Source organism: Benincasa hispida, chromosome 5 (assembly GCF_009727055.1).
Source record: "Benincasa hispida cultivar B227 chromosome 5, ASM972705v1, whole genome shotgun sequence".
Classification (NCBI taxonomy): Eukaryota; Viridiplantae; Streptophyta; class Magnoliopsida; order Cucurbitales; family Cucurbitaceae; genus Benincasa; species Benincasa hispida.
In genome coordinates, this window is record NC_052353.1 from 3,796,839 (window position 1) to 3,813,858 (window position 17,020).

General features: G+C 30.7%; 1 protein-coding gene and 1 non-coding gene across 2 annotated transcripts; both read right to left on the reverse strand.

Moving 5' to 3' along the window:
- Nucleotides 1-203: 203 nt before the first annotated feature.
- Nucleotides 204-6,767, reverse strand: LOC120077924 (casein kinase 1-like protein 6). The gene is made up of 14 exons (XM_039032033.1): nucleotides 5,983-6,767; nucleotides 5,855-5,895; nucleotides 4,899-4,968; nucleotides 4,204-4,352; nucleotides 4,015-4,110; nucleotides 3,657-3,727; nucleotides 3,447-3,508; nucleotides 3,300-3,363; nucleotides 3,090-3,174; nucleotides 2,580-2,706; nucleotides 2,270-2,343; nucleotides 2,125-2,188; nucleotides 1,905-2,020; nucleotides 204-700 (listed from the first exon to the last, which is right to left on the reverse strand). The coding sequence occupies exons 1-14, from the start codon at nucleotides 6,056-6,058 to the stop codon at nucleotides 446-448; spliced, it is 1,350 nt and encodes a 449-aa protein (XP_038887961.1). The 5' UTR covers nucleotides 6,059-6,767; the 3' UTR covers nucleotides 204-445.
- Nucleotides 6,768-14,712: 7,945 nt separating this feature from the next.
- TRNAK-UUU lies at nucleotides 14,713-14,784 on the reverse strand. The gene has a single exon. It is a non-coding gene; the product is annotated as a tRNA-Lys (tRNA).
- Between the last annotated feature and the right edge of the window lie 2,236 nt (nucleotides 14,785-17,020).

A 17,020-nucleotide genomic window follows, 5' to 3' on the forward strand; every position in this document is an offset into this window, starting at 1 on the left:
TCCTAAAGCAAAAAGGTAAATTTTATAATACACTCAATTCATTTCTTTTAGTCAAAATAGTCCATCCCTTTTTATGGTAAGATAAATGATATAGAGACATTTGTCATCAAACGTACATAATATATAGAACAAAACATACTAGAAAGGTACAACATATTAATGAATACCTTATATTGAATATTTCTCAAAGTATCTCACTTTCCTTTAATGAATCTAAAATAATTAAATATAAAATATAACTTTAGAGATAAGATGTAGGAATCCCAATCCTGGAAAATCAATAGAGCATTTTTCAATTGAAAAATCTCAAGAATGGTCTGTTTCCCAATATTACAGAGGCTTCCAACACTAGAATTTTTTTAAAAAAAGGAAGGCGAGGGCTTTATCCCTCTGATGCATCGTATACCAAATAAACTAATGAAAACCTTCTTGTTATTAGTATTAGTTACTTCCTGATTGATAGAAGTTCAAAGCTTCGGAGAGGATCATCTCGGCCGCTTCTTGTTGATGTTCGAACAAATGAGGTTGGCTTTGTCTCATAAGAAGAATGAAGTCTCTGAGTGGTAGAGGGGCGTCCAGTGCTTGCAACTAGTCGACGACCCTCACTGTGATCACCGGAAGAACTAGGCTTGCTATTTGTAATTACAGCTCTTCTTGAGGAGCTTCCATATCGAGAAGAACCACGTCCTGAATCAGGATGCTGAAAACAAGGGTAGCAATAACTTCAATTAGAAAGTTCATATAACACATTCTACAAGTATGAACTCACTGAAGTGCGTGCAGTCACTGCAATGTCATGGGAAGAAAGGGTCATGTATGAAGTATCCTCCAAAATTCCCAATTGAAACTACAAAGTTTAGCTAAGTCTTCCCCAAAATGCATAATATTTGGGTGGAATATGGTTCTTGAGAACAAAATGAGAAACAATGATAGGTTACAAAATATTTATTTAAACGAACTAGTTCAAGAAACAGCTCTGAAAATTGGATCCGAATTTGGTTGTCAAACAAAATCCAAGGACAATAATCATATCCAAGCTAAACTGAACTTAGCTAACACTCCAGCAATTTTCTAACTGAATGCTAAACCATCAAATGGAAGGGCAGTATTTCCAACCAGGCAACTCCTAGGGCTTGGTTGTTAGCCGTGCAGAGCGTCATTTAACTATTTTCATTCCATGTTCCAGTTTAATGATTTTCAATTTAAGAATTCGTGTTTCTTTGCTTCCCTCCCCCTCCCCCTCCCCTCCCCTCCCCTCTCTAGCAAGTTTCGCGAGCAAGCCTGTAAAACGAGCTGAACAAAACTACCCATTTTCAAACATGATGCATGCATTCACTCTTCTATTTTCAGTGTCCCTCCAGAATTTTTTTTTCATTTGATATCCGTGAGTGTCCAGACCAGTTTACGCACACCTCAACTAATCTCATAGGACAACCCGCTTGACTCTCCAACATTTGGCTATCAAGGAAACTCATAGGATAATAAATGTTGGTCACCATGGATTGAACCATCACCAATTAGCTCTTTATCAAGGGATGTTCCCTTATTTATCACTAGGTCAACCCATGATGGTTGTTATCCTCCAGAAATAGAAAGAATATCCACCAAAAGGGCCAAACAGCCTCTCCTCTCCTCCCATAAGACAGTCTCATCTCATCATAATTGTTTTGTGAAAATAACGTCAGGTACCATTCAACCTTGTAACTATAAATAATTTTAAGAATATGACTACTGGGAAAAGGACTTGCAAGTAACACAGAATTTCGAAAGATAAAATAAAAAATGTAAATTGATCCAAAGCTAGAAGATTCAATGGTTAGATTTGGATAAAAGTAATACGTTATCTAAATGATAGGAACATACATCGATAAAATTTTAGTTCCAATTCAATGAAAATAATTTACCACATCCTCATGAGCCTTTTGTTTAGAATGATCAACATGTGGACTGGAACTGGAAATATTCCTCCTGGAAAATGCTTCAACTGCCCCTGAAAATCTTTCTCGGATCTCTTTCCCAACTTCAGCAAATAATACCAAGTAAAATTTATGTTTCTTAGTTCTTTTTTAAAAAAGAAAAAACAAAAAAAAAATTCAAAATAGGAAAAACTTGACGGAAGCAAACCTGAGTTTCTCTCTGGCCTCTCTGCAGATGGTCCTGGAGTAGCTGCGGCTTTCCCACTAGAGTGCTACAAATGGAACGAGAAACCAAATTAACAAATCAGTATAAACCAAATAATAAACAAAAGGAAAAAGTTGCAAGTATTTACTCGTCCTCTTGAACTGCTTCCAATTTGAGGGTACTTCAGTATAGTCCAGTCAAAGACATAATCAAATTGATAGCCTGAAAGGAAATATTCAGATCCTACTAAGAAATCTGTACTCAACGCTGAAGAGTATAATGGATAACGAAAAAAGGAGATAAAAAGCCACTAAATACGTTCAAGTACCAAATTCTTTCCAATAAGAAACCAGATTAAACTAAGATGAATGAACGTACACCAACCTAGGTCATACAAAAACAGAAACAAATATCTTGAATAAAATGTTAGAAGGTTGATATCATGAACAATGAATTACCTTCTCGTATGAATAGGTCGCGAAAAAGTCGCTTTAAATATGAATAATCTGGTTTGTCTTCAAATCTCAGTGATCGACAGTAATGGAAATAAGATACAAACTCAGGTGGATGTGATTTGCAAAGCACCTATAAAACATAATTACAATGAATTAAACCAACAGTAGCAAGGATGGAGACTAATTAATTGCCCATAAAAGAGAAATTGTTCTACGATCATGGTGGGGTTGTGTTGGTTGCAACTTGCAATGAACAGATAAAAATTGGAATTCAATAATAATACTAATAAAGAATAAAATAAACCTTATAGTAGTTTTATTGTGTTTTCTCATCATCACGTTTATATTCTGCTCCATCTAATGGAAGTTTCACCAGTTTTCTTAGTAATTATTCTAAAATAATAAATAATTTAATACTTATTAATCAAACCATCATTACTGACAATCTGATCATTCAAATTGAAAATTACATGTGTGATCATGTATACAGTATGCATTTTTGTTTGGGGATACCTCAATAGGAGTGGACATCTTTTTTTCACTGATTTTATCATACTTTTGCTTCTTTGTGCCTGCTTTCAGACCCTGCCAGGGAAGGCTGAAACGGAAATTTTAAAGTTATTATACGCAAACCAAAAAAGAAAAAGATAGGCAGCATTCATGTATTTTACTTGAGTGCCCTGAAACATGTATGGGTGTTCTTTAGGAGTTCGGTAGACCAACCTTCCTCTGAGGAAATACATAAGCACATAACCAAGAGACTCTAGATCATCCCTTCTGCTTTGCTCTGCCCATAAAAGAAACATGACATTAAAAAAAATGCGGAGACATTTACAAAATTTTGAAGTTTATCCACTTCCAACTACTCACCAATTCCTAGGTGAGTGTTGACACTAGCATAGCGAGCTGTGCCAGTGAGGTTCTTGTTCTCCCTGAAAAAGTGAGGTGAAAAAACTGTAAGACTTATATATAGATATTATCTGAAAGTTCACAGAATTAGACAATTGAAAACAAAAGTATATTGTCATGTCCCAAATAGAACCATAATTTATCAGCTCTAAGGTTAAGATCAGTATTGACCTGTATGGTATATGCTTATGAGTTTGAAGATCCCTGTACTTCTTTGCGAGGCCATAGTCAATGATGTATACCTATAACAGCATTATTACATGAAACACTGGTTAGAGAGAGAGGAGGGAGGGACCATGAACTGTAATTGCAATTATACAAGTTATAACAAAATTATCATTATCCTTCATCAAAACTATATTAGATACAATGGAACAAATAACAATATAAGATTTTGCTCCTTAAATCGTTGCAAGGGATATTATCCTGAGTTTCCATCAATAAAACCCATCAATAAAAGATAAGAACCTAATAAAATCTCCCTTCGATAGGGCATAGAGAACCATACAAAACTACATATAAATACTACCTGATTGGCTTTCCGCCCGAGTCCCATTAAGAAGTTGTCGGGCTTTATATCACGATGGAGAAAACCTCTTGAGTGCATGTACTCAACCCTGTTAATCTGAAAGTTATTATAAACAGGGAGGGGGTTAGTTAGCTTGACCATCCAACCAATGTTCACGTATACAATACAAAAGCAGTCCTGCACACTTACTAATTGATCTGCAAGCATCAAGACAGTTTTCAATGTAAACTTTCTATTACAGTAGTTAAATAAATCTTCCAAACTTGGCCCCAGAAGATCAATCACCATAATGTTGTAATCACTCTCAACTCCAAACCACTTCAGGTGGGGGATTCCCGCTACATTGACAAAGTATAGTATTTAATAACATCATAAAAGAGCTTATTCAAAAAAAAATGATGACCCTTTCCAAAATTTTGCAACATGTAAGGCTTAGCTTAGAAGATAAATGAATAGCCAAGGTAAAGAGCAGTTGTATTTGAATCATCATTTGGCTACAAAGAAACATCACAATGAAATGTCTACCAACAAGAAGTTTAACTTTGTAAGAGTGACATGCATCAGCATTCTGTCGCAGAAACTTCCCTAAATATCAACGAATTTAATGCAAACCATTTCTTTCATGTTCCTCTTATTTGGATAAGAGGTTTGATTTGATTAGATCCCCAAACTAATGTAATATGTTATTGCCACCTGGACAAAGGACAAGGATGAATCTGGCCACTGGTACCAAGAACATCCAACTGTCCCCTGGCATTCTTCGTCCACCATTAAATGATGCAAACTAAAAATTGCATATCTTTAATTCTCCATTACTTAGAAAATTACACATCCATTTATACAGCATCTAATCATCAGAGAGAGAAAATGAGAGAGAGGCTTACTTCCTCCTTGAAGAAGCATATACAATTTGGACTCATAATGAAGCTGAGGATGCTTGGTTTTCACAGGTTCCTGAAAAATAACAACTAGGCTTAGAACAAGTCATAAAGAACTGTTTTATTTATTTGATTGTAGTGGTCCCTCAAAATTTAAACATAACCATACCAGGACCTGAAAGCTTCAGTAAAAAGAGAATGCTTTTGTTTAAAAGCATATGATATGAACAACAAAAGGATTAAATGTCACATCCAGGGACCAGTAATTACTCGTTCAATTATCAGACCATCAGAAACAAGTGAGAAAACATAAAAAGCCAGTTCCTAAAATCAAAGGAATTAAGAGGGAAAGACAAAAAAAAGGTAAAGGGAATCGATTAAGTAAAAATGATGTCTATGAACTAAAAATTACTGTCTGTCTTGTAAGAGAAAGCAGGAGAGAGAATAGCAAAAAACACTAAGACCGCATTCTTTCCTCTCATATCAAGGTAAATGGAATATTGTTTACCACCAGCTTCTCAGTTCCTTCCTGTTCTAATCCTCTGATCCAACTGAGCCATACACTTTATCAGAAAACATCTTATTCAGCTTTAAAATATCTTTGATAATTTTCTTCTCCAAATTGGTGTAAGAGTAATGATCTCTTCTTCTTCTTCCTTTTTCCATTTTTCTTGTTTTGAAAATCAGTTGCCGTTTGGCAAAGAATGCAGTCCAGCTTTCTATTGTGTACTTAAAATTGATTGAAGTAGACTGGAAAAGAAAAGGTGGTTATAAATAACTGACGCTTCTCATAATATGATCAAAGGACACTAACAACAAGAAAAAAAAGCATTTGAATCTATCTTGATGCGAGTAAACAGAAATTCGATGCAGCAACTACTGATAATGAAAAAGTAAACAGTTTATTGAAATCAAAATTACAAAAAACACGAAAATGCTTGCATTGAAGCCCAGTCACATACTAGTTTGACAGCAACCTCCTCCCCAGTTTGCACATTAACAGCTGCAACAATAAAGAAAACAAATGAATCAAAACCACCGTTGGTAAACAGAGAAAACAAAACAAGAGAAACTCTTGTGAGAGAGAGACCTAAATAAAGCTCTCCAAAAGACCCACTCCCAATCTTCCTTCCGAGCTTGAACTTCCCCGCAATCACATGGTCCATGATCCAATTCTTTAATCAAATCAAAGTCAACCCAAAAGCTCAAATGCAACAACAACAACAACCACCACCCAGAATTGCCTCCAATCGTCGTCTACAATAGTATGATCCTTTTTTTTTCGGCAGGGTAACGTAATTCCACTTCCGACGACTTCAGCAGATTACAACAATCGAGTTCTTCTCGAAGACCCACTTAACAAATCAAATTGAAGAACAAGAAAGTCGGCTTGGATTATTACAATAAACGATGATACTGACAGAACGATACACGAAAAAGAAACAAAAAAGAGAGTTGTTTGAAATCAAAGGTAGTCAAAAGAAGAAGATCCTGTTGGAACTACATACTCAAACCGGAGACGGGGAATTGAAACCCTAGTTTGATTAGGAAAAGAGGCTACATTGACCGAAGAAATGAATATAAAAAGGGGGAAATGGTCTTGAAAGATGAGAAAAACAAATAATAATGGAGAGAAGAGGTAATCGAAGAAGATGGGATTTGAAGGAGAAACAAACAAATTGAAGGGAAGAAGAGAATTAGGGTTGAAAGAAGAAGAAGAAGAAGGAATGTTAAAGAAAGAGAGGAAAAATGGTGGCGATGAGAGAGACGGTAGAAGAAAAGAGGTCAGGCGGCCGATGTATTTCTCTTCTTCCTTCTCTCTCTCTCCTCTCTCTTTCTCTCTCTAGCCTTTTTTCTTTATTATTTTTATAATGGTTTTTTTATTAAAAAAAAAATTCTAAACAACAGAAGCCTGCTTTATTAATTTGTCTTTAAAAAAAAAACAAAATTACATTTTTGTCCATAAATTTTGTGTTTAGTTTTTTTTTTTTTTTTAAATCAAACTTTGTTAAGGAAACACTTAACCACCAATACAATCCTAATGGAAAATAGATGCAACCAATCCAAGAAACAAACTCCCAACAAATCTCATACATTTCTTGAACATAAGAATAAGGTAGGGTACTAAAATAATAAAAAAAAAAACAACGTGAGAAAGCGAATGAGCCACAAAATTACAAGAATGAAAACAATGAACATAAGAAATAACACTCGTACGTAGCACAATCTCAACCCTAGTTTCATAATTTTTTTGTCTTTGAAAGATCAGTTGACAGCTTATTCAGTGCACTAATGATCTCGATTGAATCAGATTCAACAATTAGGGGTTACTTCTGAAACATAGATATCTAGATAAAGTACAACAGTCCTGATCTGATGGCTTCACCTTCAAGCGTTTTAATAGACCTACCATTTTCAAAATGTTCGAACCCAGTGTAGATAGGAGATGCTCGAGAGTCACAAACCACCCACTCCAATCCATCATAACTTTTTTCATTGCTTGAGACATCCATATTGAGCTTCCAGCAACCTTCAGGAGAGGGGGACCAACAATAATCATGACTCATGCAGCTCGCAAATCTCATCGGTGCAAGGAAGTCCTAAGGAAGAGAGAAAACATCAATCTTTTTGCAAGGAGAGTATGAGGAGAGGAGGCGATTTCTATGGTTCCACAAACTCCAAATCGCACAAACAGTCTTCGGAATGTCATCTCCCCTAAGGTTGCTCGCCAGCCACTTCCAAGAATCTAAAGCAAATCACTCATCCCACATCATACTTTTTGGAAAAACTTACATCTGACTAGAAGTCTCCTTGGAATTTTTGCAAAACAAACCAAAAAAAAAATGTCAGTGTCAAACCCCTTTTTTGGGTCTTTGGGTCTAGTTTTGCATCTATAAATTAATTTTAAATAGTTATGTAGTCAAATTTTTATTTTAATGACCGAGGTAGTGAAACAAAATTAATTATTATTTTTAAATTCTTCTTAGAATGGGTGAAATAATTTTAGATGCAAGTGAATTGTTCGAATCGTAAATTTTTTCAACTGCAGTAATTCTTATTAAATAATGAATCCAATCCAATCATGAAACATTTGGATTTGATTTGTTAGGATTACTTTGATCATTTATTTAAAATTTTGTCCTGAAAAATATGTAAAGTGTTAATGTGTGCAATTGTTATTTAATTATTTTTATATATTAAATTAAGATTAACAATCCAATTTCAATTTATTTTAGGAATGGTTGGAGGATAATTTATCCAAAACACACATATATATAATTGTATCATAAGTTTAAAAAAACATTATTTTAAAAATTAATAATAACTTTGGATTGGTTCAAGTTGGTTTTGGGTTACTTGAGGTGAACCCATGAACTAATCTAATTGATAACTCGACCCAAATCGTATGGATTAGGTTGGGTTGGTTGGATTTTTCGAGTCATCGGTTTTTTTAGCCTCACAACTAAAGACAAAAAGTAAGTATTTAGCAAAAAAAAAGTTAAAAAATGAAAATCTTAAAACTTAGGGATTAAATTGAAATAAGACTCGTATCTAAATAATAGATTACATAAAATTTTGAAACTTATAGACTAAATTAAAATCATACTCAAAACTTACACATTTTGAAACTTAGAGACGATAATGGTTTTTTTTTTTTTTCCTTTCTTTTTAGTATCAAATTTACACCTCTAAGGTTATGGATTTATATCTGTGTAAATAATGGACTAATATTTGTATTAATTTAAACTATAAGCTTCTGTAAATATAGCAATTTACAATTTTTCATTAAATTTTATATGGATAAACATCGTGTGAAGCTTATAATTTTATTTTACTTCTGAACTTTCATAAATGAATTAATTTAAACTATCAATTAAAGTTTCGTTTCAAACTTGTTCATTCATCAGTTTTAATTGTCAATTTTATCAATCCAATATTTAAGGAAGTTTACATGCATTTAAGGAAGTTTACGTGCAAGTAAGAATTGAATGCATGGTTGATTTTCGAACGCAATCCTAATAAAGAGTCTAAAATGATTTACTTATAATAATATATAAGTTTAATTTGAAACTTTTATGTTTCGGACAACATTTTTCGAAGTAAGTCTAAAGGAGGATGTGAATTGATATATATACCAAAGTTCAAGGTTTAAATTGATACAAATTAAAAATTTCCTATTTTTTATTAACCTTAATGAAAATTGTATCAATTTTAAAACTATGAATTTTCTTAATTATATAAATTTATATTTTTTTCATTACATTTCGTTTGAATAAACATTATGTGAGAATACTAATTTTATCAATTAAATCTCTAAAATTTCATTAGTCAATCAATTTCAACCCTTAGATTTTCCTCTAAAAATCATCAATATATTGATTGCAATCTTTCAACATTTAGAGAAATCTATACATATGTAAGATTTGATGTGTTGGCAATTTTTAAGGTAATCTTAGTAAATGGTATAAATTGATTTGATTATGGAAGTTTACTTATCTAATTAATAAGATTATAAGTTTCACATCATGTTTATCCAAACGAAATGTAATGAAATATAAATTGACACACTTATGAAAATTCAGAGTTTAAATTGATACGATCATTAATTTGGTGTTTTAATTAAACGTTTTAAAGTTTATAAATCTAATTAACACTAACTCAAAATTTAGATATGGAACATGTAACCTTATTTGTGAAGGATAAAATTTAAAAAATAGTCCTAACTTTTGCCGTTTATTTGTTTTTTAAAAAGGAAAACTTATATTCTTAAAAAAAATAATTGTAATATTTCTTATAATGCTTCGAAACTATCATCGATAGAATATATATGTTAAAATGTTAGTACAAAATTAGGGTATAAAACAATACATGTGTTAAAGAAAACGACAATTGAAAAATATAAAAAAAGCAAAAATCGACACATAGATATACGTGGTTCACTAACAGAGTAATATTAGTTACGTCCACGGGGTAGAGGAAAAATAGTATTATTAGAAAGAACGTTTTCTGAATGCACAAACCGTGCATCTATGACTAGAGAGTTTATATAGCGCATTACTTTAAACCTTAAGACCATAATCGTAAATAACTATGAATAAATAAATATGCTAAATACAGATTTTGAATAGGTATCGGGGACTAGGGCGCATCGTCCCGAATCCCGACTTGCTGATCGGACAACAAAATTCTCGTACTTGATTGTTCAAAATGCCAACAAACAAAGTCGAGATACTCCAACAATAAGGTATTCGGTTCTAAATTCTTATTACAATTCATCGCTACACTGATTGAAGTCCCAATTCTTTCTGTCCAACATTTGAACAATTCTCACCTTCAAAATTAATTTTGAAACACTGATGAACGATGAAGAGTAATACAACGATTTTTGGGGGGGAAAAGAATAATAATAATAATAACAAGGGTATTTTTATTTTAAACAAGTGGCAGAGGTTTGAATTACTTTTTGTAATATAAATCCTTAATTAATGTGGTCAAATTAGTGGAGGGTAGATACGTAAATTGGTTATCAATCGACCGCCGAGCCGCACACGTTTGTGCTGTCAATTAAATGGTGAGAGAGAGCCCACGTTGCTTGTACATAAACGTGCTTCCATTTGGCCCCAGCCGGCAACTTTTTTTTCCTTTCTTTTTCCTCTTTCCCTTATTTCGGAGGAAATTAAAATTTTAGGATATATTTAGATTAATTTAAGAAAAAAATATTTATAAATAATAATAAAATATCATAGTCCATTTACGATAAACTACTATCGATCTCTAGACACAGATAATAGTCTATCTATGATAGACTACGATAAACTACTATCTATCTCACGGTCTAATGTGGTCTATCTCAGATATACAGTGAAATTTTGTTATATTTGTAAATATTATGGTTCATTTTCCCATAGTTGAAAACATTCATATTTTTTAAATTAAATACGTGATAATGTATTTCAAACACACCTCTAGTCTTTGTAATATGATAAAATCCTCTAAATAGTCTCTAAAATTAGAATTTATGAGGGTTTATCAAGTATTATTTATGAAGTTTTATCGAATTATAACGACTAAATTTTCATTTTTAAAATCATAAAAAATAAATTCTAACTTTCTCTTAAATATATAGGATTTTTTTTCTTTTTCCTTTTTTTTTAGGGCAAAATGTCCAGGATAGTGTTTGTAATCTTTAATTTTCAATTTAATCATTGTGTTTTTGTTTTCTTCAATCAACTTTGTTGATATAAAGTCAGTTGTTCATTCAATTATTATTTTAGTAACACTTTTGAGCACTTGCCAATACATTTTCTTAGTGTCATATATGTGTGATTAAATACGTTAATGAAACAATAATTTAAAAGAGGCATCATTTTTCTTTTTGGTTAAATGATTTATATATGATTGTTAATGTGAACTTAATTTAATGATAATTAACTTTTTTTTTCTTTTTTAGAGGTCGAAAGTTCATCCCTTACTCCTACAATAATACTAAAAATATGATTAATACATAATTAAATTTTTTTATCAATTAAGGGCATTGCATGGTGGGTTGATTGAAGCAAGTATATATAGACATGTGTATTAAACTACACCGTTGACAACAATAATATATTTGTAAATTTTGGAACGTTTGGTTAGCTATTCTACACTCTAAATATAAAAATTATACATTGGACTATCAAAGACCAAACAACTTCATATTTAATAATTCAACACAACGTGCCAAAGCGAACATAACTCGATTGACTTTGAGTGTGTTAGTTAAAACGAGGTATGTGGTTTGAATCCTCCTACCTTCAATTGTACTAAAAGAAGAAACTCATCACAATGCCCCAATGCCTCTTGAGTAATTATTATTAGTATTATTTTAATTGTTGACACAATATTTTAAATTAAAAATAATAATTATGTTAAAATATCATCTTAGTCTATGTTCTTTATGGTTTGTTCAATTTTGATCCATGTACTTTGTAATGTTCAATTTTAATGCATATACTTTCAAAAAAAAAAAACGCCCTACTACTTGTTTATTGATGATTTTTTTTAAAAAAAAAAACTTTTTGTTCTCTATTAATATTTTCGGTCTAAATTATAGTTTTATGCATGAAAATTATTATTATTATTTAGTCAATTTTTATAAAATTTACTTGTAAGGAATTAAATTTAAGATTTATTAAAGTGTGAGGATTAAAATTGAATACTTGAAAGTACACGGAATAAAACAGAACAAAACTTAAAGTATCTTCTGAGAGAAAAACAAAACAAATATTAAATATAAGGGATGAGGACCAAAATAGTATTTTAACATAACAATCAAATGAGGGAGAGAGAGAAAATATAATTCCCAATTTAAAACGTCGTGTCAACAAATACAATTACTCAACTTTTTAAATCCACTCTTAAAACACAATAAAATGGTACATCTTCAAAACATAACGACCAAACACACCTTTAATTAAAAATTCAGAGCCTATAAGAGGGCGTAAAGGCTACATATTCAGAATCAAAAGTCTGAAAATCAAATATTTGTGGGAAGAGGGGGTTGTAAAGTAGAATCACAAATGTCTGTGTTTAGGATGGATGCATGGGTTTAGATAATCTATTTTTTCTCATTTTTGTAATCGTATTTCGTGAATTTATAACCTGGATCAATTTTTCTTTCAACGATATTAAATTTCTGTCATAATTTTGAATTAAAAATTTAATCTATTCATTCTAAAATAAAATTTATATTAGACTTTTCTTCTATACTCCTAAATTAAATCTTATTTTAGTCCATGAACTTTTTGTCTTGTTCTATTTTGATCCCTATTAAAAAAAGACTGTTTTGGTTCCTAAACTTTTTAAAGTGTTTATTTTGGTCCCTACTATTTGTTAACTATTTAAAGAAATTGCATCTAGCATGTGTTAAACATTATGAAGGTGAAGTAAAATGTCAACAATCAAAGCACCAAAAAACTGAACGATCAAAATCTTGAACGTGAGACGATTTTTGAGTTTTATAGAATATCACTTTACCAACTAATTCAAAATTGAAACCCTAAATTTTTTTAGTGTGACTAATTTATTCGGCAACCTAGTCATAAAAAATACAAATCATCATCTCATCATTTCATTCAAGAGTTGACGATTTTTAATAGTAGAAACTAAAGTAAGCACTTTTTAAAAGTTCAGGGACTATAATAAACGTCTTTTTTTTTTTAAGTTAGATACCAAAATAGAACAAACTTCAAAGTTTATGAACCAAAATATGTTTTAAACCATTAATTTATTAGACCTCTTAATTTTTATGACAATAATGTAGGAATGATAATGATTTAATTATTTTTATATATAAAAAAATTAATTAATTTTTCACGAGTTAGTTATTTTTATATACAAAAAACTTAATTAATTTTTAGTAACAAGGTAACAGAGTTTTGAAATTAAGTTTTATAGCAAATTTAGTTTGACTTTAAAATTCTTATTTATCTCTTTTTAAATGACAAATAGATGTTTGGATAATAAAGTAATAAAGTTTGAAATTCAATATACTAACATATTCACAACACATTAGTTTTGCTTTAAATCCCTAAATTATATATTTTTTCTTGTAGTTATGAAATGAGTTTACCTATGAGGTTTGCATTTAACAACATTCATAATTCATTTGTCAGTTCCCTCAACTAGTATAATCGACACCATGAGCAAAGAAGATCTTTGAACAATCGGAGATTGTTTTTATTTTTTTATTTTTGAAAATAAAGAAGGGGAAATTGAGGAAGAAGGGGAAATGGTAGGAAAAAAAGTCGTCCACTATCACAAGCAGTCATGTATCTGAAAAAGACTATCACAACAATTGATCACCAACAGTCATGACGGTCGATCATCGATAGTTGATTGTCACAAAAAACAGAATGGGTGTTTATAGGCTTAATTTTCAAAAACTCAAAACAAAAAATCAAATTGTTACCAAACAAGAACTTAGAGATCAATAGTGTTTTTCTTTAAATTCACGTGCAAATTCAATTACAATTATTGTCCTTATGATTCGGAGAAAGTTAAAATTTAGTTCATATGATTTATAGTTTAGACTGTCACAAGCTAAGGGTATGTTTGAAAGTTATTTAAAAATGGTTAAAATCACTATAAAAGCATGTTTATGATCATTCAAAAACTCATTTTATCGATGTAAAAACTGCATTTGAAAGTGTAAAATTAAATATTATGTTAATTATGAGTTTTAAATACATGTTTTGAAGTGGGTTTTTACATTAAAAATTATTTTAATCATTTTAAAACTACTTCCAATACATACACCAAAGTTTATGAGTGGGTTATTACTTTTATAAAAGTTTAAAGATAAAAAGTGTTTTTAATTTTTTTTTTTAATAATCTCAACATTTTTAACCAACAATATTTGTTGATATTAACATTAATATGCTAATTTAAATTATAAATTCGATTCTTATAATATATAGTCGATGTTGGTTTCTATAATTGAAAAGTTAGAATTAAGTCCTTATAGTTTGAAAGGAAAAGAAAAAAAAACTCATAAATAATGCCTAAGATTTTATGAAATTCTAACTTAAATGGACCAAATTTTAACTTTCTCAACCAACTAAATTTATTATAATCTAGCCTATAAATACAAACAAAACATATTAAAAGTAAAATACAATAAAAGAAACTACGGACAAAAAAGGAAAAAAAAAATATATAGAGAAAGTAGGGAAATGCGTGTCACGATTATAACTTTATTTTATTTAATTATATGATAATATTAAACAGAAAAAGGAAAAATTATATAATTACTAAAAAAGTAAAAAAAAATAAAAAACAACGCCGTCTGTGGGGATCGAACCCACGACCACGTGGTTAAAAGCCACGCGCTCTACCACTGAGCTAAGACGGCTTTTTCATATAACTATTATTATGATGTAAATATTTTAAGTTTAAATTATGTTTTCCAAACTTTTTAAATATCATGTCTTACTTATTGAACCTTTTTTTTTCCCTTTTAAGCATAGCCTAAATGTATACTTTTTACTTCAATTAACTTGTAGTAATTAATTTCCAAATAGAAATTCACTCGCACGAAAAATTAAAACTATATTTTAATATGTATATATGTGTGTGGTTTCTTGTCTTTTTTATGTTCTATTTTCTTTTTTTCTTTACTATATCCTTCCTCTCACTATCGCATTACAATGGATGGTTGATCGTAAAATGATCACATCACATGGTTGGTATATGTGTGTTAATAGTTTGAAATACTACTGTGATTCTTGTATTTTTAACTTTAGTTCATTTAGACATCTATACTTTTGGTATATTCATTTTGATCTATACTTTCAACGTTGATTCATTTTAGTTCATATATATATATATATATATTACAAACCTTTATAAATTTGTAAAATAAATGCATCACTTTTTTTAAGGATGAACAATACTGAAATTTATTAGTGTTTTATTGTGTTTGTTGATCTTTAAAAAAATATGTTGGAAATAGCAGGGCCCTCAGAACGATGAACTGTAAGCCGTCAGGGCACGACGGTCAAGCGAAGAGCAAAATCGTTACCGATTGGAACGTACACCCTTTCTAAACTCACTGCTCGGAAAGCTAAGATGAAGGAGAAGGGGAAAATGAAGTTGGGAATTAAGAAAAAATGAATCCTGTGTTTTACGAATTGCCGAAGGCCTCACCTTTTATAGGCCTTCAGCATCAAAACGGACAGTTTTAAAATTAACGAACCGTTTTAAAAATTAATCAACGGACCGTTTTAAATATAATCAACAGACAATTTTAAAATTAATCAATTATTATAATTTAACTTCGAACTTAAGTGATCCTATAAAGATGAAAATCATAATTAAAATTGGGAGGAAACAGAAATAAGTTTAAAATAAATAAATAAATAAATATCAAAATTATTATCAAACGATACCTGAAAAACTAGTGTCAAAATGAACTTAACTTAAATGTAATTGATATAATATTTTTTTATTGGATTCAAAAGTTTGATTTCCCATCTTCGTAGTTGAAATTTGTAGTCGAATTTATAGAATGCATATAACTTTAGTACAAATTAACTAATGTGAAATTTTGTTTACGGCTGTGATTCAGAAATTTGACAATTGTAACCTCTTAGAAGTTTTCCTTTGGAAAAAAAAAAAATCATTTTAAAAATAATGTATTTTTGACCCCTCAATATTTACTAGAGATAGAAAAAGACCATTATACCATTTTTTAGGAAAAACATTCAAAATTTAAAGTTTATCTTCATCTAAGTAAGTATTTTCACACATTTTAGAAGGGTTCTGGTTTTGGATTTCTTCATTGTTCTTGATTTCATGCTTTTGTGAATCTTTATACTTTTGTTATAATAGTGAGTTTCAATCTTGTTCGAGCTTATTTGTTTGAAAAAAATGATTTTTGTTTTTGTAACAGGTTTATAGGTTTTATTTTCATTGGGTTTCATAAATTTTTGGACTTTTTGTGAAAAAGAACGTTGCATTTTAGAATTTTTTAGGTCTATAAATAGTGTATGAGTTGATTTGTACATGATATATATATATATATATACTGTTTAAATTTTGATTTGCTAATTTTGAGACCTTATAATTCAATGAAACGGGCTACTTGAGATATTGACCGGACAGGGGGGACTAGGGTGTGATGCGGGTGGAACCGAGCGACTGAATATGAAGCCTAGCCGAGCTACTTAAGATATTGACAGGGGTGGGGACTAGGGTGGGATACGGGTGGGTGGGACCGGGGGTTCGATGTGGGTAGGTGGGACCGGGAAGGGAAGCAGGACCAGGTGTAGAGTGCATGTAAGCTAATGTTTTTGGCCTGTCCCATACCCGATCGGTTTTAGATTTTTTTTTTAGTCTGACTCAATATGTGTGTTAAGACTTTTAATTTATCTATTTAATGAAATAATGTAGGTTATAATGGAATTGGAAACAAAGATTCATCCTAGTGATCATTTTCCTAATCATCATTTTCTTGTGGCCATTTCATGTTATTCTCATATATAAAAATGTATCTCTAAAATTAAGAAGGAACTTACTCCGACATAATTAGCCATATTTAGATAAATATATTTTGGTCCTCTCATTGACACAAACATCATCTTCAATGA